We start from the raw sequence: 23143 nt of genomic DNA on the forward strand, positions 1-23143 counted from the left end.
ACATTGACACAGTTATAGCAGGTACCTAAAGAGCAAAAAAGGGAAAATGCAACCACATAGAACAGGATAGGGGTCAGAGACATAAATGGAGGATCTACTCATTTGAGATAAGAACTGTTTTATATGTCCAATCTTTTTTATTGAGATAATTGCATGCAGTAATACAGATGCTATGATTATTGATAAGAGATTAATACAGAATGTACAGAGAATAATTAATATGACAGATGAAAAAAATATATATTTAAGCCCAATATATTTATAGTCCTGAAATACATTAAATAAATACATGCTATATGTTTGTAAACAGAGGAAGACTCCTTGTCTTCACAGGGAATTTGACTGGTATTTGTAGAAAGCATTTTTTTCCTGTCCATGTGTATAACATTAGCCAGGAAGCAGGCGGGGCGAGCCACTCGCTGGCTCAGCTGCAGGCAAAGTGTGTGTAGCTGCTACAGCCAGGGTATTGTGATCACTTATTGAGGCATGGATAGTGAGGCAAAGAATGGAGGTACGGGCAGAGAGATGCAGGCTGAGCCCATGCTGAATTCACTGGATATGGCAGAGGAGCCAGTGAAAGCTGCTCAGACCAGAAAGAAGAAGAAGAAATCCAGCAAGTGGAAAGTTCTCTCCCTGGTAAGATCACACAGCTGTTACCCATTTTTACTATCTCTTGTACAAACTGACAGAGAGGGTAAATACATTGTAAAGTGTAGGCCCAGTTAATCATTAGCAAGAGTCAGATGTTGTATCTGGATACATAGACTGATGCACAACTTTGTGATCGTCCCCATAATTTTGTATTTGAAGAGCTTAATACCAGGGCAGACAGAGGGTGACATATGAACTATGTGAGCTATTTAAGAACATGTGCAAAATATCACATTAGACTGATCTGCAGAAGATCAATGGTATGGACAAGATGTTAGCCCTTCAGGCTACATACCCCCTTGGGTAATTTTTTACCATAATAAAACAATGTGGATAGATATCAGTGGCAACTTGGGAGAATTATTTATTGCAGTAGAAGCAGTGCAATTTTCTCAACTCATTTTTGATAAAAATGCATTTTTTGATCATTAGTGTTTTTTTTTTTTTTTTTCTTTTCAAAACAGCATGCTCTAAGTATGCTGATTCACAGGTGTTTTCCCTTAATAGGAAACATATGTCAAAGATGTTCTGTACTACAAAAACAAAAATGACACCCAAAAAAATGCTTGTAAGCAAGGCATGACATTTAGCGTGGACTCGCACAGCTATATACACAAAAATGCACACAGGAACATAACGCTTTTGCACCCTGAGGAAGTCTTTTTTGCATGTTTTACTGTACTTTTTGTGTTGTTGGGGACTGTTCACATCATTGGGGATACAATTTAAAAGTCTGCGCAGCCCAATTAGTCCCCGATGTGTTCAATTTCCTGCAAAATTGCACAGCGTAATGTGTAATTACGCACGTATCAGCGGCGCATTTGCGCAACCCCTATTGACTCCTATGGGGTCTTTGGTAGAGATGAGCGAGCATACTCGTCCGAGCTTGATACTCGTTCGAGTATTAGGGTGTTCGAGATGCTCGTTACTCGTGACGAGTACCACGTGATGTTCGGGTTACTTTCACTTTCTTCCCTGAGAAATTTGCGCGCTTTTCTGGCCAATAGAAAGACAGGGAAGGCATTACAACTTCCCCCTGCGACGTTCAAGGCCCATACCACCCCCCTGCAGTGAGTGGCTGGCGAGATCAGGTGTCACCCGAGTATTAAAATCTGCCCCTCCCGCGGCTCGCCAGAGATGCATTCTGACTAGAGATGAGCGAACGTGCTCGGCCACGCCCCTTTTTCGCCCAAGTACCGCGATTTTCGAGTACTTCCGTACTTGGGCGAAAAAATTCGGGTGGCGCCGTGGGTGAGTGGGGGGTTGCAGCGGGGAGTGGGGGGGAGAGGGAGAGAGAGAGGGCTCCCCCCTGTTCCCCGCTGCTACCCCCCACTCACCCACGGCGCCCCCCGGCCCCCGGCCACCCCGAGTACTTTTCACTCGAGTACTGAAGTACTCGAAAATGGCGGTACTCGATCGAGTAATTACTCGAAACGAGTACGTTCGCTCATCTCTAATTCTGACATTAGTTCAGGGAAAGTGGTATCTTGGTGGAGCTGCTATAGGGAGAGTGTTAGGAGTATTTTAGGTTTCAAGAACCCCAACGGTCCTTCTTAAGGCCATAGAAATCGCAGATCGCACCTATGTGCGATCTGCGATTTCTCTTCTCTTCTCTATATGCGCTCAATGGGGCCGGCGGCAGCAGCGCCGACCCCATTGAGAACATATAGAAGACAAATCATTCTTCTCTGCCATAGCTGTAACAGCTGTGGCAGAGAAGAACGATGTTTGCCCATTGAATTCAATGGAGCCAGCAATACAGCCGCCTCCATTGAAAGCAATGGGCTGCCGGCGATCGCAGGATGAATTGTCGGGAAGGGCTTAAATATATAAGCCCTTCCCTGCAATTCATCCAGAAATGTGTTACAATAAAAATATATACCGGCGTATAAGGCGACGGGGCGTATAAGACAACCCCCCAACTGTCACCTTATACGCCGGGAATACAGTGGAGCAAAGAATAAAAATCATTACTCACTTCTCCTGGCGTTCTGCGGTGCTGCTGCAGGCTGTCGCTCCCTCCTGGTCCACGGCAGAGCATTGCTTTCTCTACGAAGGGCTTTAAATCCCCGCCTCCAGAAACACACGTGCCTTCAGCCAATCACAGCCAATGACAATGATGTCATTGAATGGCTGTGATTGGCTGAAGGCACGTGTGTTTCTGGAGGCGGGGATTTCAAGCCCTGCGTCCAGAAAGCAATGCTCTGCCGGAGACCAGGAGGGAGCGACATCCTGCAGCAGCGCCACAGAACGCCAGGAGAAGTGAGTAATGATTTTTATTCTTTGCTCCGCTGTATTACCGGCGTATAAGGTGACAGTTGGGGGGTTGTCTTATACGCCCCGTCGCCTTATACGCCGGTATATATTTTTACTGTAACACATTTCTGGATGAATTGCAGGGAAGGGCTTATATATTTAAGCCCTTCCCGACAATTCATCCTGCGATCGCCGGCATCCCATTGCTTTCAGTGGAACCTGCTGTATTGCTGGCTCCATTGAATTCAATGGGCAAACATCGTTCTTCTCTGCCACAGCTGTTACAGCTATGGCAGAGGAGAACGATCTTTACGCTGACAGTGCGGGGGGGGGGGCCCACTCTTGCCGCTATTGTGGCTTAATAGTGGGACCTGGGAACTTGAGATGCAGCCCAACATGTAGCCCCTCGCCTGCCCTATCCGTTTCTGTGTCGTTCCCATCACTTTCTTAAGTTGCCCAGATTTTCACAAACGAAAACCTTAGCGAGCATCGGTGATATACAAAAATGCTCGGGTCGCCCATTGACTTCAATGGGGTTCGTTACTCGCGAAAAGTTCGTCCCGAGTAACGAGCACCCGAGCATTTTGGTGCTCGCTCCTCTCTAGTCTTTGGTGAAAAAACGTGCACAAAGAGCACGTATGGACTCTATTCTCTCTGTGCAAATACGTTCACGTGAGTCCGCTCTTTGGTGATTTTTATCAGACAAAAACAATGCCATTAAAAACGTGTGAATAAAATCTAAAGCAATTTGTTTGTCAGAGGTCTTAGATTAAAGATCATTTTGGTCCACAGACCCCACAGTCAGGAAACTAAAACAGTGTATGGCAACCCACGAGAAGACTTTGGAAATTTTTAGGTTTTGAGCAGAGCTGCGCTTAAAGGACCACTAACTTTTCAAACAACTTCAACTCATCTTGTGTTCGTTTTATCATTTCTGTTATATACTTGCATTAAAAATTGTATTACTTTACCACACTAAATCACTATTGAAGTGCCTGCAACTAGAGATCTCCCTTCTAGCTTCTCTGCAATCAACTCTGTCAATAGGTACAGCGCTTCCTCAGTAACAAGGACACAGGGAGATTTCCATTGCAACAAAGGGAGGGGCTATCTTCACTGGAAGTTCCACTGTAGTTGCAGGCTGACAGATCTGCAGACTCTGTGATATAGATCTCCACATTCTCTGCCTCTCCTGCTGTCACAGTGTGTTTTGTGTGTGTTTATGCACACATTACACACACAGATATTATAGTGAGTTTATTAACCATTTAGCCAAAATGTCTGTCAATGCCTCAATCATACTGTGGAAGCAGGGGGGCAGGCATTCAGATACTGCTTCTCTACTGATTTGACTACAGACTGTGGAATGCAGCATGGGAAGTAAGGGAAACTAAGTCAGGACAGTGAACTGCTGACAGAATGCTAGGCTTGTGAAACATCCCTGCCTGAAAGTGCAAACAGCAAAAAAAAAATGGGTAAACCACCTGAAGATCATTACTTACAGACATGAAACAGGGTGCAAATAGCAGCAAATGAGAGGGTAAGGGGAACCTGGTATATTTTTAAAAACTTGCCAAGAACTCAGGTACACTTTAAAGAGGCTATAGAAATGGGCTTGAATAGATATAAAATATCTAAATACAACATTCTAAGACACCAACATTATTTCTGTTTTAGTCACATACCATCACTTCCTGCTAATCCCCGGGCCATCTTGTTTTGGCTAAGGCTATTCAGCACCTTTGGCTGTAGCACAAGTAATATGGCCATAGATCACACTATGGCCCAGCTGCCATAGTCATAGGACTTAAAGTTTTTTTAATATATTTTAAACCTATATGGTACAAGCCAATTTGTATAACCAGGTGAACTTGTATTAAATCCAAGACTAAAGAAGAAGGCAATTCCATAACTGACTTGACCTCTAACCATTAAAGGGTTTATCCTATTAAACGCGTCCCATTGTTGTGCTGCAGAAGCGGATAAGTCCGTACTTTGTGCAGTGGGGCGGGTTGGTACTACAGGCTGAGTTCCATTCACTTTAGTAGAATTTAGTCTGCAGTACCAATGTAAAGATGTAAATAGCTATCTGCTTCATGCAGCAAAACAGCTCAAAGTGGGATACCCCTTTAAGAATGCGACTACAGCTTTTCTTTCTCATTGCAAAATGATGCTTGGCCTTGTAATTCTGTCTATAATCAGTCTAAAGTACTCAATTATTCAAACATGTAGCACTGAAATATTTAATATTGTGTTCTGCTGAACGTCATCTGTATTTACGTTTGGGAAGAAATATTGTATGTATATACTTTTCAGCGATTTCAGGATAGACTCTCCGTAGCACCTTATAAAATTTAGGCAACTCTTTGAAAAAGTGAAATGGGTTGTCCCACGAAAGCAAATTATCCTCTATCGCCAGAACAAGTATAACTTGTAGATTGGTGGAGGTCTGACCACTGGGATCCCCACTGATGTTGAACAGGGTCCAGTGCATGTAGCGATTAACAGAGTGGCAGTCACACATGTGCTCAACTACCCCACTCATTTTGATTGTACCAGTGGTCCCATTGAAATGATTGGAGCAGCAGCGTACTGCTCCAACCTTCACCTCTTTCATTCCTGGATGCACCACATCCCTATTCTATCATTAACCCCTTTATCTGTGCTCATGACCTGGTGATTTTTGACTGTTTTTCCTATAACAGCATGATGACACAGTAGTTAAGTGCTTGGTTACATTGCCACGATGGAGTACTTGGTTTAAGTCCGGCCATGAACAACCTGTGCACGTTCTCCATGTTTGTAGGGGTGTACTGTAGGTACTGCTCACACACTCCAAGTACATACTGATAGATTTATAGATAGCCTTACATTGAATGGTACTTTGAGGAGTGACCTCTGTTCTTACACCGTCTACAAAAATATAGGTTACTGTAACAAAGTGCATAAGTGTCAGCATTATACAGCATAGCTCCCAAATAGCAGAACCATACATTGTCTAAATCAAAGTTTCATAAAGTTGACTACATAGTAATGCTGACCTCTATACACTGCAAATAAACTACTAGTATACACCATGATTTCAGATCTGGTAGTATTATGCACAGTATTAGGAAGAAAGCTCTCATTCAGTCTTGTGTGTTCAGGATTAGCCCCCAGGTCATCAATACACTGACCTCCGAGTTCACACGCTTTCAATACACTACAACTAATAAACTATAAGTTCAGAAAAACTATTTTGGAGCACATTTTTACAGTGATACAGAATAATGCCTGTAACAGATGTTAGAGAAGGTGGCTATTAGAGGGGTTTTTCCATGAGAGCTCATCTTAAAAATTGAAAGAAAGTTCTAACAAAATACAAAAAGGAAACCTGGAAAAGTCCACATATATAGTATGTTAAGGTTTTGTTACCTTTTACATTTTTTGGATATAAGAACATTTTAAGCAAAGGGAGATAGATATATTTTAAACTCTGTTTATTGTGAATTCTTTTAATGACTGCATGTATCTCACACTACTAGTAACATTAGAGTGCTGGATAGTATGAGTAGGCAGAATATTTTGGCCTAAAGAAACACTACATCAACATTTTATTTTTTTCAATTCTAAAAAATATTATGTCGGTGTTTGGTTATTTTGGCAGCAGATTTATATAACTTCTCATTTCAGTCTAGACTATGAGATAAACATTCTAAAACTAGCTGTATTTACACGTCATAGAACCTTCCTCTATGAGGTCTGTGATCTAGGAAAGGCTTGATATTTCCATTATGTATAAGCTAATTTAGGAATGAGTAATTAGCAAGTGTACTGAATATTTGAAAGTGAATAGAATGCATTAATGTATCACTTGTTTTACAGTAAATTCACTGCAAGATGCATTAAATATAGATGCAAACCCCAGCAATCAGGTGCTATCTCAGGCTAAAGCTGCATCTACACATTTCTCCAGCAGCAGACTGGGATGGGGAAATGAGGCATTACACAATATCAATTCAAATGAATGGAAACCCTTGTAACACATGGTCATACCCAGTCCTCCAAACTAGGAGCTACTGTTTTCAGCAGCTCTCCAGTTTGGCTAAGGCTTCATTCACATGAGCGTATATTGGCCGTGCTTTCATGGCCGGTCAATATACGCTGCCCATCTAATGCATTGGTTTACAATGCATCAGTACAGATGGGCATTTTCCCATGGCGTAAAAGTGCCCGGACGGCCAAGATAGCTCATTTCGGCTGGGTGATTTACGCTGCCTAGGAAAGATAGTTCTGGAACTATCTTTCGGCTGGTTTAGGGCGGCGGCTCCCATAGACTCCTATGAGAGCCTATGGTAGCTACCAGAGAAGGTAGGTGGGGGGAGTCAGCGTGTCTGCTCAACTCCCACCCCCTTCCCTCCTTCTCTACGCCCCTTGCTGGCTGTTTGCAATGGCAGGGGATGGGGCAGAGCGGGGGCTAGCTGCTAAGCTCCGCCCCATCCGACACCCTCCTATTGCTCGCACACTAGCTCCCATCTTACGTCATCGATATCTTACATCATCTGCTACACTACACACAAACTATTGACATTACCCTATATTCCATCACAGATGAGGTTTATGCACATGGCAATGAGTGCACAGATCCTATAGAAACCCTATAGGTCTCCATGGTGCCTCTATGAGGAATCTATAAGAATGCCTTTGTAATATTGCATGTGATGGATTTAGGTATATTTTATTCTAAGGGGGGGAACCTTATTCGAACTTATTGGACTTTGATTGCTTTTTTTTTTTTAACTCAGGAGCATTCAGGAATATTTATTCAAAGTGAATATGTAAGAGGCTGCTCCAGTAATCCCCCTTTAAAGGCACAGTCACAGTCTATTGATAGTTTGATATTTACAGTTCTCATAATGGGGCACAGTAATCTTGGTGGTTACAGTACACAGTTACTTACTGTTAGTAGGTTGTGCTAATGCTTGAATGTTCCAGAACACCAATAGTTAGAATACAACTGTTATACCTCTCTATCAAAAGTCACTGTTGACTCTACAGGACCCTCATGCCAATGCTAACTGCACAAAACCTCTGTACAGGGCTATCTCATACCATTTCTCAGAGTTGGCAGTGGTTAATTACTAACTTGCAGTTCAACTTTATTCCACAATTTTCAGCGCACAAACAAGAGAAGGCCACCACTATTCTCAGCCGAAGGCTTCTTTCACACAAGTGCATATTAGCCGGTGTTTTCACGGCCAACCAATAACCGCTTCTATCTGGGGCGTAGAAGCTTGTGAACGAGCGCACAAATCTAATGTTGTGCGCCCATTTACACGGCATGGGGCGCGGTGCATATGCACTAAGCTCACCATACCGTTGCAAATTTCCCCTCCCTTCCCATCGCAGGCTCACCTGTACTGGTGAACTTGTTTTTTTAATTCACATTGTTCGCCACTTTGGATGCTGCCAAAACTATATTTATCCACCTGTACTCTCCTCCCAGCCTGTTCTTTGCAATGGGAGGGGGCGGGACGGGCAGAGCTAAGCGCCGTCCCGTCTCCTCCCATTGATGGCTATGGACAAGGGGTGGGGAGAGGGTGGGAGCTTAGCTCAGCTTCGCCCCCTCAAATTGCAGAGATCCATTGGGGAGGAGAAGAATGGTGAGCCTGCACAGGGGAGCCCACGCAGCGGCCGACGTGTTCCAGGACATAAAAACACCCAGCGCTATATAGGGCTGACCAGGCGCTTTTACGTCTCAGGAATACGGCCGGCTGATATGCGCTCGTGTGAAAGAAGCCTTATTCTTAAGAGCCTTTCCTCAACCAAGCCCTTCTACCATACTAGGATGATTTAATGAATCCTGCATTGAGCAGGAGGTTTGACCAGATGACCCTGCAAGTCGCTTCCAACTCTACTATTCTATGCTCCTATTCAGTCCACTACACCACAGGACTACCAACCAATCCACACTATAGGTCTCAGGGCTAGCAACCTTCTGCTGCACTCTGCTCACAATTCTCTCCAAGGCCAATGTTTCTCACAACCCCTCCTATGGGCTCCTGTCCACAGGCGTAGCGATATCCCGCGGCAGATCTCCGCCACGGGAGCAGGTGAGAGCTGATGGCTCTCTGCGCTGAGCCTAACTGACTGATAGGCTCACTGTGGAGAATCGCGGTAATTCGCAGCATGCTGCAATTTAAATCCTGCGAGCGGAGAATTGGGGCTGTGTTTTCCATAGCAACACTATGAAAAGCATTCACGGCTTTCCCCACGGCCAGATTATTGCCACGGGGAACGCAGTGAAAATTCACCTGTGAACAGGAGGCCTAAATGTAGCTGTAGCCTCCCTTGTGTATGAGTCTAATACCATTCAACCCAGAATGGTTTTCTTTCTACCTGATGTCTCTCGCGGAAGTAGCAGAACTGATTCCTTCACAAGGCTGATGGCACGCACAACCACACCACTTCAGTGGCAGCCTGTACAAGAGTTGTACAAACTACCCTCCTCCTTGACTAAATTATCTCAGCCCACTGTTCCCAAGTGGCAAAGAATCATTGGATCAGTTCCTTGTCTACAAAGTGCCATTAATTCCAGAGTACATTACATATGAAAAAGACTTCAATACCGAATTTAAAAAAAACAATAAACATGACTGAGTTAAGGTTCATTTACACGGGATGACTGTCCGGCAAACGATGCCCGACACTCTTCCTTGTGTTTCCTTGTTCAGTAGTGCATGGCCGCTGTGCTATCTCAATGGAGAGGGGCTGGGGAGCGAGTGGAGAGAAATCTCCTGCACTCCCCTGCCCCCCTGCTGGCTGCTCTGCTAGCTACTGTGCAGGAGCACGGGAGCAAGGAAACACAGGGACAAGTGTCGGGCATCTTTTGCCCGACATTCGTCCCGTGTAAATAGACCTTAAGATGGTACAGAGGGTGAGGACTTCGGGCAAGGGAATCTGCAAGGAAGGAGACAATAGTTCAAGGTAGAAAGTTCTCCCATGTTTCTTTGCAATCTGCAAGGCAAGCTGAAAGAAGAAAATAGGTAGGAGGTGCTTGTATGGTAGTATAGTGGCACCTGAGCTATTGTAGATTATAGGCTTTTATGAAGAGGTGAGTTTTTAGGTTTTGTGAAGGTTTTGAAGGGTGGAGAGTCTGATGATTTGGAGTAGTAATTCCACAGTATGGGAGATACATAGCAGAAATCTAGGAGACAGTTGTGTGAGGAGCAGACTAGAGGCGAGAAGAGAAAGGGGATCTTGTGAGGACCAGAGATTGCATGTGGGGTAGTATCAAGAGATTAAGTTAGAGAGGTATGGAGGGGAAAATTGCAGTTCATTATTAATGTTTTAGACTGAAATCACTGAGCAATGGGAAGACAATGAAGGGATTGGCTGAGTGGAGAGCCACAGGAGTAATGAGAGGAGAGGTGGATTAGCTAGTCAGGCTAGTTAAGCTGAATTGGAGTAATTGTTGAATGGGAGACCAAAGAAAAGGATACTGCAGTAGTGATCTGAGCAGGAGATGGGGGCATGCATTACCATTTTTGTTAACTGTAAGTTGATGAAATAGTGGATGCAGAAAATATAAAGAGCTTGGACGTGCAGGCATGAATTAAAGGGTACTCTGATGCAGTGGCATACCGCTAGGGTTAGCAATTGTGACCAGGTCCCTGCACTGAGGGGGCCCAGAGGCCCCACCCTATACAAAATGCACATTGAGTGCATTACAGCCTGGTCGCACTGCATTCCGCGTGATTGGTGTGGCCGACAGTGTGTGGTTGTGGGAGGAGGAGAGAGGGAGAGAAGAGGAGGGGACGTGGGGAGGCAGCGCCTGCAGATCGGCACTCAGAGAGGGGAGGGCTATTACCTGGGGAGCTGGCAGCCAATTAGAGGCTGCAGACTCCCATAGCGCGCGACCCTCCCACTGAGAGACTGTAGTTGTGAGTGGTTAGAGCTGCAGTCTATCAGTGCACTGCCAGCCAGCGATTACCAGGGGTTCCGACAGAAGGTCTAGATCCCCTCTCTACTCACTCATGTAGCAGTGTCCGGACAGCCTATAAATGAAAGTCCAGGAGGACCTGTGGTCTGCATAGCAATGCGGATCACTTGAACCTGCTTTGGGAATGTGATCCGTGTTGCTATGCCAACCACAGGTCCTGGACTTTCATTTATAGGCTGTCTGAACATCGCTCCATAGATTAGTAGAGTAGGGAGTGTACTTAATTATGACAGCGATGCATATTTAATACCAGCTGTACATATATAATTATATACAGGAGATCTCCAGGTTACACCAGCATGGTACATATCACTATATAGAATATACATCCACTGTATATAGTGATATGCAGCATGTTGATGCAACCTGGAGATCTCCTGTATATAATTATATATGTGCAGCTGGTATAACCTGGGTATCTACTGTATATGATTATATATGTACAACTGGTATAACCTGGGTATCTACTGTATATGATTATATATGTACAGCTGGTATAACCTGGGTATATGCTGTATATGATTATATATGTACAGCTGGTATAACCTGGGTATATACTGTATGATTATATATGTATAGCTGGCATAGCCTGGGTATATACTGAATATTATTATATATGTACAGCTGGTAAAAAATCACAAATCTCATGTGATTTTTTTTCTAGGCAATGTGAAGGCAGCCTAAGGGGCTACGAACAGATTTTCAGGTTGTTCAGGAAATTAGTCATGTTTAGAAGGCTTACGCCAAGGGGCTAGATCATGTATGTAAACTTGTTTTGCAGCTGTATACAGCATGGTTTAGCTATGGGTACAGATGAAGGAAGGGGAGCGCCAACTGAACTTTTGCACCCAGGCTCCTAAGGGCTCATGTCCACGGGCAAAATATGATTTAGGATCCGCAGCGGATTACCTGCACGCGGATCCGCACCCCATAGGGATGCATTGACCACCCGCGGGTAGATAAATACCCGCGGATCGTCAATAAAAGGGATTTAAAAAAAAATGGAGCATGAAAAAATCTGGACCATGCTCCATTTTCGTGCGGGTCTCCCGCGGGGACGGCTCCCGCGGGCTTCTATTGAAGCCTATGGAAGCCGTCCGGATCCGCGGGAGACCTAAAATAGGAATTTAAAGAATTTACTCACCCGCAGCGGGCCGGGAAGCTCTTCTCTTCCTCACGGCCGCATCTCCCTTGCTTCGGCTCGGCGGATGTGCCCGGCGCATGCGCGCGGCACGTCGACAACGTGCCGGCGACGTGCCGCCGGCGTAAGGAATTCATCCGCCGGCCGAAAAAGAAGATCCGGCCGTGAGGAAGAGCAGAGCTTCGCCGCCCGCTACGGATAGGTAAATTCTTATTTATTCTTCTTTTCAGCGCTCACGTCCGCGGGGCAGGAGGGACCCGCTGCAGATTCTACATGTAGAATCCGTAGCGGGCCCGATTTTCCCCGTGGACATGAGGCCTTAGCCTTTAGTTACGCCCCTGCTCTGATGCAGCGGACTTCTGAAAAAGTGTGGAGCCATTGACTGTGATTGATATTGGTCTTGCAGGGAAGGGGTGAGACCGATGGGAAAAGATAGTGAATTCAGTGTTCTCCATGATGAGTTTTAGAAAGCAAGAACAAAAAAAATCTTAAACATTTGATCATAATTTGATGGTAAGGCAATAGCCTAAATTCTTATGCCATAGGTTTACAGGTTAAATGCCCAGATCAGCTCCGTGGACACCTGTTTACAATGAGAGTCCTTTTACATGGGTCAACCTGTCATGCGCAGATGCCCGACAGGTCATTCCAGGAAGAATCATTTCTCTGCTTTTAGACAGGAAAGAGCATTGGTCAGTGAATGGAGCGTAGCAGGCCAGAGGTTGTTCCAACCCTCCCTTCTCCATTCAGAATAATCCGGCAACTATTCATAGGTGAACTGCCTGTTTACATAGGCTGATCCCTCGTTCAGTTTTCTGCATGCAGAAACTGAACTACAAATGAAGAGTTAGTAATTAGAGATGAGCGAACGTACTCGTTACGAGTACTTACGCACCCGAGTACCGCCATTTTCGAGTACTTCAGTACTCGGGTGAAAAGATTCGGGGGCGCCGGGGGGCGGGGAGAGGCGTGGCGGTGTGGGGGGTAGCAGCGGGGAACAGGGGGGAGCCCTCTCTCTCTCCCTCTCCCCCTCACTCCCCACTGCTACCCCCCGTGCCGCCGCGGCGCCCCCCGAATCTTTTCACCCGAGTACTGAAGTACTCGAAAATGGCGGTACTCGGGTGCGTAAGTACTCGTAACGAGTACGTTCGCTCATCTCTAATTACTAACTCTTCATTTCCTGATATGGAGACCTGGATTCATCTGAGTGTACCTACAATTTCTTGAATTCCATTCTGAATACATGAGCTGCACTTTTGCTGATTTATTAATCCATGACGCTTTACTTTTCAGCGTGTAGAGTCATTTGGGTGCATTAACAGATCACTATTATATATCAATGCCCTTATATATTTAAGATATTTGATTAGTTTGATAACTTATACCATATGTTTGGGGTGGGTCTTATTTATCCTCATTATTCATACTGTTGTATTAAATGATATCAATAAAAAATATGTTCAAGCCAGTCACATGATTCAGGTAATGCACCTTTTTATATACTTTATATTCTGTGTATTTGATAAAAGTATTTAGTTTTAATAAACTGTGCTGACTGTTGTGCCTGCCCTTATCTACCCTTTATCCATTTTTTTTCTTGTCTACTTTTATAAGAACCAGAAAGCTGAATTTTCAAATTTTTGTTGTCTGTTATGTTTTGTTATTGAGGGAAAAATGGATACTGGCCAATGAAATGCATACTATGTGGTTTGGTCATCTGTGCACCATTGTCTTCATTCTTTATAATACCATGCTTTACCAATTACACTAGCATGTCATTTTGGGGTTGGCCAAATAAAAACACATGAAAAAGTGTACCAAATTGCCCTGTCTTCATGTAGCATTTGGCAATTTCTACTTATTGATTGTGTCAAGATTTAGCTGGAGATGTTTTACGCCACATGTATTTGCTCCAGTAAAAACAAATTGCGTGGAATAATGAAGATGAGCTGCTGCTGATGATCTTTATGTATGTAGCAGCACTTTACAAGTCAGAGGGAACATGAACAGACTAAATCAGACATCAGGTTTAGGTTAGGTTGTGGAAACATAAGAAGTTTTTTTTTTGAAAGCTTCAGATAGGTAATATGTGTTTTGTAGCATTGAAGAGGTAATATCACGGGAAGAGGTATATAATTAGGTGTCATTGGTGTAGAGAAGGTACTGAAAGTCAAGCCTGCTGATGCTTTGTCAAAAGGGGCTGTGTAGATAGAATAGAGGAGAGGACCTAGGACCAAACCCTAAGGAATAATGGCAGTTTCGATACAATGTACAGTACTAAAACCAGATTGAAAAGGGTGGAACATTCCAGGAGTCTGAATATGAAAGGGAAATTAGAGATGGGTCAGTAGTTGGCAGCAGGATTGGTCAAGACTCAAGAGGCAGTTTTTTTTTTCTTTTCTTCAGTTTTGGGGAGTTGAATGCATGTTTAAGCCCTTAAGGACATGGTCTTTTTTTGGTGTTGAGGACCAAACAATTTTTGGTATTTTTTCATCTTCAACAGCCATAACTTTTTTTATTTTTCCGTTGATGTGGCCGTATAAGGGCTTGTTTTTCGCGTGGCGAACTGTAGTTTTTATTGGTAGCATTTTTAGGTACATGGACTACATTGTAAAACTTTTATTATTTTTTTTTATGATTGTAGGGAGAGAAAATGCATCAATTCTGCCATAGATTTTTTTGTTTTTTTTTAGAGCATTAATTATGCAGCATAAATGATACATTTTTTTCTGCGGGTCAGTACGGTTACAACGATAGCAAAATTTTTATATATTTTTTTTAGATTTTTCCACAATAAGGGCGCCCACCCACTGGCGATTTGCGTTTCTCTGCGTTTTGCGTTTTTTCTGCAGAGCAATTAGAATTGAATGTACTCCTGTCCACTGGCGTTTTGCGTTGCGTTGCGTTGCGTTTTTTAACATAGGAACTGTCAGTTGCATATGTGTCCTTATTTTTCTCCTAATGCACCCATGAAAGTCAATGGAAATTAATGGAAAAGCCGCGAAAACGCGGCAAAAAACGCGGGAAAAACGCCGCGAAAACGCGGCGTTCTTCACGCACGGAAATCGCAAACGCCAGTGGGTGGGCGCCCTAAAAGTCCTTTTTTTGGAAATTATTATTTTTTCCTAAACTCACTGCATTCAAAGTTCTATAACCTTTTTATTTTTCCATGGACTGAGCTCTATGAGGGCTTACTTTTTGCGAGATGAGCTGCATTGGTACCATTTTGGGGTACATACGTTGTTTTTTTTAATCACTTTTATTGTGTTTTTTGGGAGGCCAAATGCTAAAAATTAGCATTTAGCCTGTTTTTTTTTAGCGTTTTTTTAAACTCTTTTTGCCGTGCAGGATAAAAAGTATGTTCAATTTATTGTAGGCATCGCTACGGGCGCGTCTATACCAAATATGTGGGATTTTTATTTTTTTATGCTAATATAACAGAAAGCATAAAAAAGGGATTTTTATTTTTCGTGCTTTATTTTTCTCTTCTTTTTACACCATCTGTGTCCTTCTGAGGGACTTACACTGCAGGATTGAAGATCGCTACGATAAGGCATGGCAGGACTTCTCTCCTGCCATGCCTTATCGCTTACTACAGCGATCTTAGGCAATGGCAATACAGGACGCCAGTATCTGTCGTCCTGTTGCCATAGCAACCAGACAGGCTCTCACGATGTTTCTTTCACACTGCAGAATTCTGCATTGTAAACATTGAGCTATTAGGTTCAATAGAACCTAATAGCTGCGGCACGCCACGGATTTCCGATGCGTAAAACGCGGCAAAAATCTGTTCGCGGGCATTAGCCCTAAATAATTCAAGGTCCTTGGCATATTGACCTATCTACCAACATCCAGGTGACAACTGTCAGAAGGGTCCTAGCACGAATACCAGGTGGTCTAATCTTAACCTGGGAAAGATCGGTACCTACCTTTAAGGATACATCTCTCTTGGAAATAAGCAGCAGAATTTTCGGTTACTAAAGTATGCATGTTTAAATACAGGTTTTCATACAGAATTGCTGCTGCCTCATGGTAGACATAGATTTTTGTGCGGAATTTCCCACGGGATGGCAAATTCCACCACTACCTGCAGAACAATTCTGTCCATGTGAAAGGTCCCTGATTCTTCTGTTGTTGGGTCATATGCTGAGACTGAACAAGGGGAGGTGTTGAATGGAAGGGAATAAAAGCTACTTAGGGACTGGAGATTTCTTGACGGATATTCTAAGTTTTTTTTATTGACATAACTGGCCAAGTTTCGAATCAGGGGTGTAACTATAGAGGGTGCAGGGGATGCGGTTGCACCCGGGCCCAGTAGCCTTAGGGGGCCCATAAGGCCTCTCTTCGCCATACAGGGAGCCCAGTACTATGAATAAAGCATTATAGTTGGGGGCCCTGTTACAGGTTTTGCATTGGGGCCCAGAAGCTTCAAGTTATGCCTCTGTGCAGCATTGTTTAGGTATGGGTACGGGTACAGATACAGATAGAGGGAGGGGCCCCAGCTCTCCTTTTGCATCAGGGCCCCTGAGCCTTTAGTTACGCCCCTGGTTTGAATTATTGGATAGTGAGGAAATGAAGGTGGTAAAACAGGCTTGTTTGGCATGGCAATGGCAGAGTTGTGAAGTTCTGAGCATGAACTTGGAAAAATCAGATGCGGGTGTTAAAATCCACAGCATGTTCATTATTGGAGTAGATTCCTTGCTGAAAACATATGGAATTAGCGCCATATGTGATGAAATGATACTGATTGCCACTCATCTTTGTGTGTCAATCTGTTATCTTTCTTGGAAACTTGAGTGGATCTAGGCAGATGGTTTAAGTATATTTACTGCCAAGCAGAGCTCATCAATTTTCATTCATCTGCCTTTCACACCTGTACCAGAGGGGCCTTTGATGTCACTTATTTCTTTTGGGATCAGCAAGGAAACCCTTTGTTGTGGTGATAACAGTTACAAAGTGATGTCAACTGTTTATATCCCTCCACCATTGTCTCCCATTTTGCCTTCACTGTGCATCATCTAGACATGCTACCTTCAATTTCCAATCAATAACTGAAATTATGGTCATTATGGTCATTGAAGGTCCCAGCTCAACAGCAATTCTATCTTCCAAACCATGTTGTACCATGGACGCAGTGCATTCACTCATGTCACTGTGTGACCGCCAGGACCTACACAATCGCATATCTGTGCATCATATTTGGTATCCATGACTAGGTAAATTCATCATATGAACTATGGCGACCATAGCTTCCCTATTGGAGTGCCTCCTGGGAAAATATGACTGAAATGTTAACCTGGGTTTCTTGCGGAAGATCTGTACACGCACTCAGCCAGTCTATCGATGCTATCACAAGGGGAGGTGTGATTCAAAGAAGGCTTTAAAACTAAGGAGGATCTCCTCCCCAAATTGTTAAACCCAGGAGTTGCATCTAAATGCAGGCTGTCCACGTTCCTGTGTGTTCCTCGCCCAAGCCTATGTAAAACTACTTCACAGACTGGTATTTTCTAATATGTTAGTCCTTTTTATTGCCATACTGTTTTATGTATATTTATATGCTCCTTTCCCTTATGTAAAAATCTTTTTTATAGTTTTACCTAAGCACTACTAAACCATTATAGAATAAAGCCTTAAACTTATTTAGTCAGTTTCCTTGACGCTTTAAGTGATTCATTACTCCAAAGTGTTTTAATTGAGTGTCGGCTGGAGAAAACTGAGATGGCTAACCTACCTGTCAGAAATGGTTAGTGGTGGCAACAAGGGGTGTATGTTAGGCCATACAGGGCGTGATTTTTTCTCCATGAGTGCAGGATCTGGTAAGCTGGAAATAAGTGGACCTTACAGTTTGCCTCTGGATTTAATACTACCCAGGTTGGTGACTGTCAGACCCGTAAAACCCATATCCATGTCACCATGCGATTACAATGGCGCAAAACTGCATTCCGTTCCACATAAAAAATCATTCACAAAAATGCTAGATTTAGCTTTGAATTTATTTTGCAAAAAAAATCAAAATCCACAGAGAATTTGCTAAGTGCAAGTTCAAATGTATTGTGATTTAATTAAACCATGGTCTTGAGAACTGGAGCCTTCCCCTAAATAGAGTACTGCCTCATAGCAGCTGGATAATCCCCCATTAGGTAGCTACATATTAATAACATTGTAGCATGCTTCGTTGCCATGAATGTGTTTCATATTGTGGTTGGATGTGTTATTTATAAATTAAAATTGATTGTAGCCTAAGTACCTAAGTACCACAATGCTGAAGTACAGACAACTTGTATTTTCGGATATTTACTCCTTTGTGTCCAGGGAATACTTGCAGAGTTCCCATGCAGTGCTGTCAATGTGCACCACTGTGTATGATTGCCTTGGAGCTACTTTGATTGAACCAATTTGAGTAGAGGTATGTTGAGAAATTCTGTGCTAGCTCAGCCATGAAATTTGCTCACTGAGATTATTTTGTTTGCTTCAAGAAAAAAATGGTTACAAAATCAGATAAACATAGTTACTGTAAGGGAAGGAAGAATATGTGGGTTTGTGGCTACAGGCCTAAAATATCTCAATGGTTTGGGAAGTGAGATTGACTAAAGCTCTTCTGATGCCAGAATGTTATAATACATCATATGGTATGTAGCAAGGAAAGAGAAAGTTGGAATAATATAATGAGCGATGCTAAACTTGAAAGACCTGTTGTAATTCATACACAGTTGGGTTCTGAAAGGAATCATCGTCAGAAAAAAAAATCTAGTCCTCACAGCTTGACTAAGGCCACTACGGCTTTTTGAATGCCGCGGTAATCGTGGTACAACACTCCTATTGTTTTCAATGGGGACTCGCAGACTTGCTCTTTTCGAACATTGTCTGCCCTATTTTGCCATATTTTCACACTTTGTAGTGCACCTCATCACCCATCACAATAATGGGGTGCGTTAAAAACCGCTATCGGACACAGGCGATCACAATGGCGGTGTTTTGCTGACGCTGTGTGCGAGAGTGGCCTAACAGCATTTCATAAGCAAAGTAGCACAGAATGGAAGCCCGGCATTTCCATTTACACAAATACATTTTATGTCTAGTTTTTATCCGGTGATGTATTGTCACTGGCCGCCTCTACACTTCTGAGTGAATTAGCTGTCACTTCACCTGACATGTCTGTTTTAGTCAACACTTGTGTTCCCTATAGTTTATATCAATCCTGGGGCATCTATTCCTATAACTACGTTTTTTGTTTATTTATGTATTTGCCGCAGAATGTGGTCACCATCTGGAGCACTGTAATGTTCCTTAATACATTGGTATTAGTTTAGTATGTCTCCACCGGAAGTCTGGCTCAGCTACAGGATACCCCAGGTCACGCCCAAGCCTCCCGATTTGGTTTCTGCGCACACACACACCTTCCTAGATTCCACAAGCTCACACACCCGCATGCCCATATGTAGCTTGTGCAGTCGCCGTCACTCCCAGTGCTGTGCTCCATGCTGTCTATGAGGAAAGTAAGGCCCCGGCGGGGGAGAGACAGTAGCCGAGCGGGTGAGTGCTGCTGGCATTATGTGGGCACCCTGGTGGTTGGACACTGTATGGTGCAGATTCCTTCCTTGTACAAGTCCACACCTCACTAACAACATGTATTTGTTTTGGGCCCTGTGTGCGCAGGGTGCCAGGCTGCCATGTCTGTGTGTGTCCACAGGGTGCCAGGCTTAGCTGTCCATTTTGGAGCTGTAGGCATCAACATCATGTGTATATAATGTGTAATTGCCTAAATTCCAGTGCCCAGCTGTGCCCCTCCGTTTTTCCCACACTGTGCCCCTTCACCTGGCTTATTACTGTGTGTAATGAGATGCAGCACTCTGGTACTGGCAGCTTTGGGCGTGACCTGGGCATTACCTGTAGCTGAGCCCAGCCAACTAATACTTCCGGTGGAGACACTATTATCGCAGGCATTTTGCTGGGCATGCTATTTACTTGCTTATCTATTTTGCATTGATGTGGCATAGTCAACTATGCTATTCTGTACTCATAATATAGTGAAAACTAACAGAATCCCATCATACGGACACCAAAGTTGTGTGTGTTTGACTAATAACAGTGTATGGTTCCATTCGGGGGTTCATTCTCAATGCTGTCTTCAGCACCTGTGATGAAAGCCCAAAATGGAATCCCACAGTGCAGATGAAAATGTTGCAGGAATGAAGTCCAACATCTAAAACCTGTATTGCTACAGTATATAGAAAAGAGGATTTTAAACAGCTGTTACTAGGCCTTAATTACTACTAATCCACTTTATAGACATCTGATGTATTATATTCCGTAGGAAGTGATAAAGTTGCTTGACTAAATGTTAAATAGAAAAGAAGTACAGTGATTCACGTATGCACTATAGCAGAGATGCTGGGCCATTTCATCTGCTTTATTCATAGCATTGCTACTAGAGATGAGCGAACGTACTCGGATAGGCACTACTCGTCCGAGTAATGTGCCTTATCCAAGTACCTCCCCGCTCGTGCTGAAAGATTCGGGACGCGCTGCGGAGCGGGGAGCTGCAGGGGAGAGCGGGGAGGAACGGAGGGGAGATCTTTCTCTCCTTCTCTCCCGCCCGCTCTGCCCCGCTCCCCGCCGCAACTCACCTGTCAGCAGCGGAGCGCCCCGAATCTTTCAGCACGAGTAGAGCGGTACTCGGATAAGGCACATTACTCGGACGAGTAGTGCCTATCCGAGTACGTTCGCTCATCTCTAATTGCTACATGGGCTTTTTAGTTGCCAATGCATACAGTATGCTGGTATCTACCTTTTTGAATCTAACATCTCCTATTTTTGCATGTTCGTTTACCATGTGGGCTTCTTGTAACATGGTGCCAGTCTACGTAAGACAAACCAGAAATAACTCCATTGCGGTATGTAATGCCTGGTATAATAGTACACAGTATTATGACGTAATGTACCTTCATCTGCAATTTATGGGAATATTTGAGGTTACCTTGACGAGAACGCAGGACTTAACCCAGGTGGAACCATATGGGTCAATAGGTAAGAAGGAGACGTCTTTGGTTTCTGTTTCACATCAGATTGATAAGAGCGAAACCTATGTGAAACGGAGACCAAAGAGGTCTCAATCTCACATATTTACCGCCATGGTTCGATCTTGCTTTCCATCCCTATGCAGTTTTCTGCAAAAAAGATGAAAAGCCGGGAAGGGGCCTGTGCTGGATCTTAAGAACACAGTGTCAAAAAAGTTAAATGTTTTCCCAAGTAAAAGACATTATAAAAGCTAAATTATCAGATTCTCTATCCTTGCAGAGAACGAAGACTGAGGTTTGTGGTTGCTAAGGCAGCTGTAAAAGGCTTTGGTGGTTTTCCTTCAAACCGGAGAATAGCAGGGATTTGAAATTGTGCGTCAAGCCTTAAGGAAATTGTAATTATCCCACTCTGGAAGGAAGTATCCACACATTTTGTTATTATGGTGGGCAGTTTGTTCCATGATTTTGTTTTTTACAAATGTAACTTTTGGTCTAAGTCTAAGCAAAATAAAACAAATGGGTTAGCAAACTTATGACTATTTATAACCCATAAAGAGAAGGAAGTATTCATCTGAGTTAAGCATTTTGTTTTCTAATTGGAAACCCTCTTAAAGGGGTTGTCCAGCGATGACAAGTTAAGTTAAACACTTCTGTATGGCCATATACATGCACTTTGTAATATACATCGTGCATGAAATATGTGCCATACAGAAGTTATGTACTCACCTTCCCTGCGCTGGCGTCCCCGTCTCCATGGTGCCGTCTAATTTCAGTGTCTAATCGCCCGATTAGACGCGCTTGCGCAGAAGGGTCTTCTCCCTTCTGGTCGGTCCTGGCACGAGCGGCGTTCTGGCTCCGCCCCCTTCTACGCATCATCGCGTAGCTCCGTCACGTGTGCTGATTCCAGCCAATCAGGAGGCTGGAATCGGCAATGGACCGCACAGAGCCCACGGTGCACCATGGGAGAAGACCCGCGGTGCATCGTGGCTGAAGATCCCGGCGGCCATCTTGGAGGAAAAGAAGGAAGAAGTTGCAGAGAGGGGATTCGGGTAAGTAAATTTTTTTTTTTTTTTTAATTTCAACACATCCCTTGGGTTTGTCCTTTAAGGGGTTTTCTCCAAGAGTAAAAAAAAATAAAAGTTAAATTAAAAGAAAAAAGAAAACTTGAGTCCACTTCATAATTCACCTGCTGCTCCAGCGCCATGCCATGTTTAGTCATGACATTACTGAGGCCAGTGATAGTTTATATTCCAGGAGCCACCAATCACTGGCTGAGGGACCACTGGCGCATTGGCACAGTAACAGCAGGGGATTAAGAAGGTTATCAGAAGACAAAGTTGTTTTTTTTAAGCTGTCCAATCAAATTGCTAACGACCACTTGTCCGTGTGTGCTGTGTGAGTTCCATGCAGGACCTGACAGCACCTGTGATATCACCATCATGTAATCAGTTACTGGCTCTTATCTCCGCACCCCTGATCACATGACTGTGACATCATCACGGGTTTCTTATCCTTCTGCACTGAATGAGGGATTATGGGTGGACTATATCCCCTATAAACCCCTGCGGCCTCAGTTGCTATGGATACAGCAGTACTCCATCTGGAACTCTGTAGCTGGTTGTGAGACTGCTGCACACCTGTGTGGAGACTCCAATAAATGACACCTCACAAATTTACACATACATAGCCTGTCATGTCGCCGTTATGTGATCAGTCTCTGAGCTGAATGAGGAATTAAAGGGCAGACTGCATCTCCCACAAACCCCTGTGGCCTCAGTTGCTATGGATACAGCAGTACTCAGTCTGGCAGTTTGTAGCTGGTTGTGAGACAGCTGTATACCTGTGTGGAGACTCCAATAAATTACACCTCACAAATTTACACATATACATAGCTGGTGGTGCATATTGACCAACAAAATTGAAGCATAGTCCTTCACCACCATCTTCACATCTCCTGAACAAGATATCATGTCATCTCAAGTGCTAATGCCGCCAACACCAGTCCAGTCTTCATCTAATCGTCAACCGTTGCCCATTGTTGAAACAATTTCTTTCACTATATATTGTTATATTAGTAAGTGGCACATTGCGCCACCA

The 23143-nt window shown here is 43.7% G+C and overlaps 1 protein-coding gene across 2 annotated transcripts in view; it reads left to right on the forward strand.

The window, feature by feature from the left end:
* The first annotated feature begins 409 nt into the window (after positions 1-409).
* The window catches only part of ENPP1 (ectonucleotide pyrophosphatase/phosphodiesterase 1), a 109867-nt gene continuing 87133 nt past the window's right edge, over positions 410-23143 (forward strand). The window contains exon 1 of one of the 2 annotated variants that reach the window (XR_010793000.1): positions 410-636. Coding sequence is in view for 1 of the 2 variants with exons in the window: in XM_066605564.1 (XP_066461661.1) it covers positions 487-636 (150 nt within the window). In the remaining variant the exon portion in view is untranslated. The remainder of the gene's footprint in view (positions 637-23143) is intronic. The other variant, XM_066605564.1, reaches the window with a different exon arrangement.

The sequence above is a fragment of the Eleutherodactylus coqui genome, chromosome 1 (assembly GCF_035609145.1).
Source record: "Eleutherodactylus coqui strain aEleCoq1 chromosome 1, aEleCoq1.hap1, whole genome shotgun sequence".
NCBI lineage: Eukaryota > Metazoa > Chordata > Amphibia > Anura > Eleutherodactylidae > Eleutherodactylus > Eleutherodactylus coqui.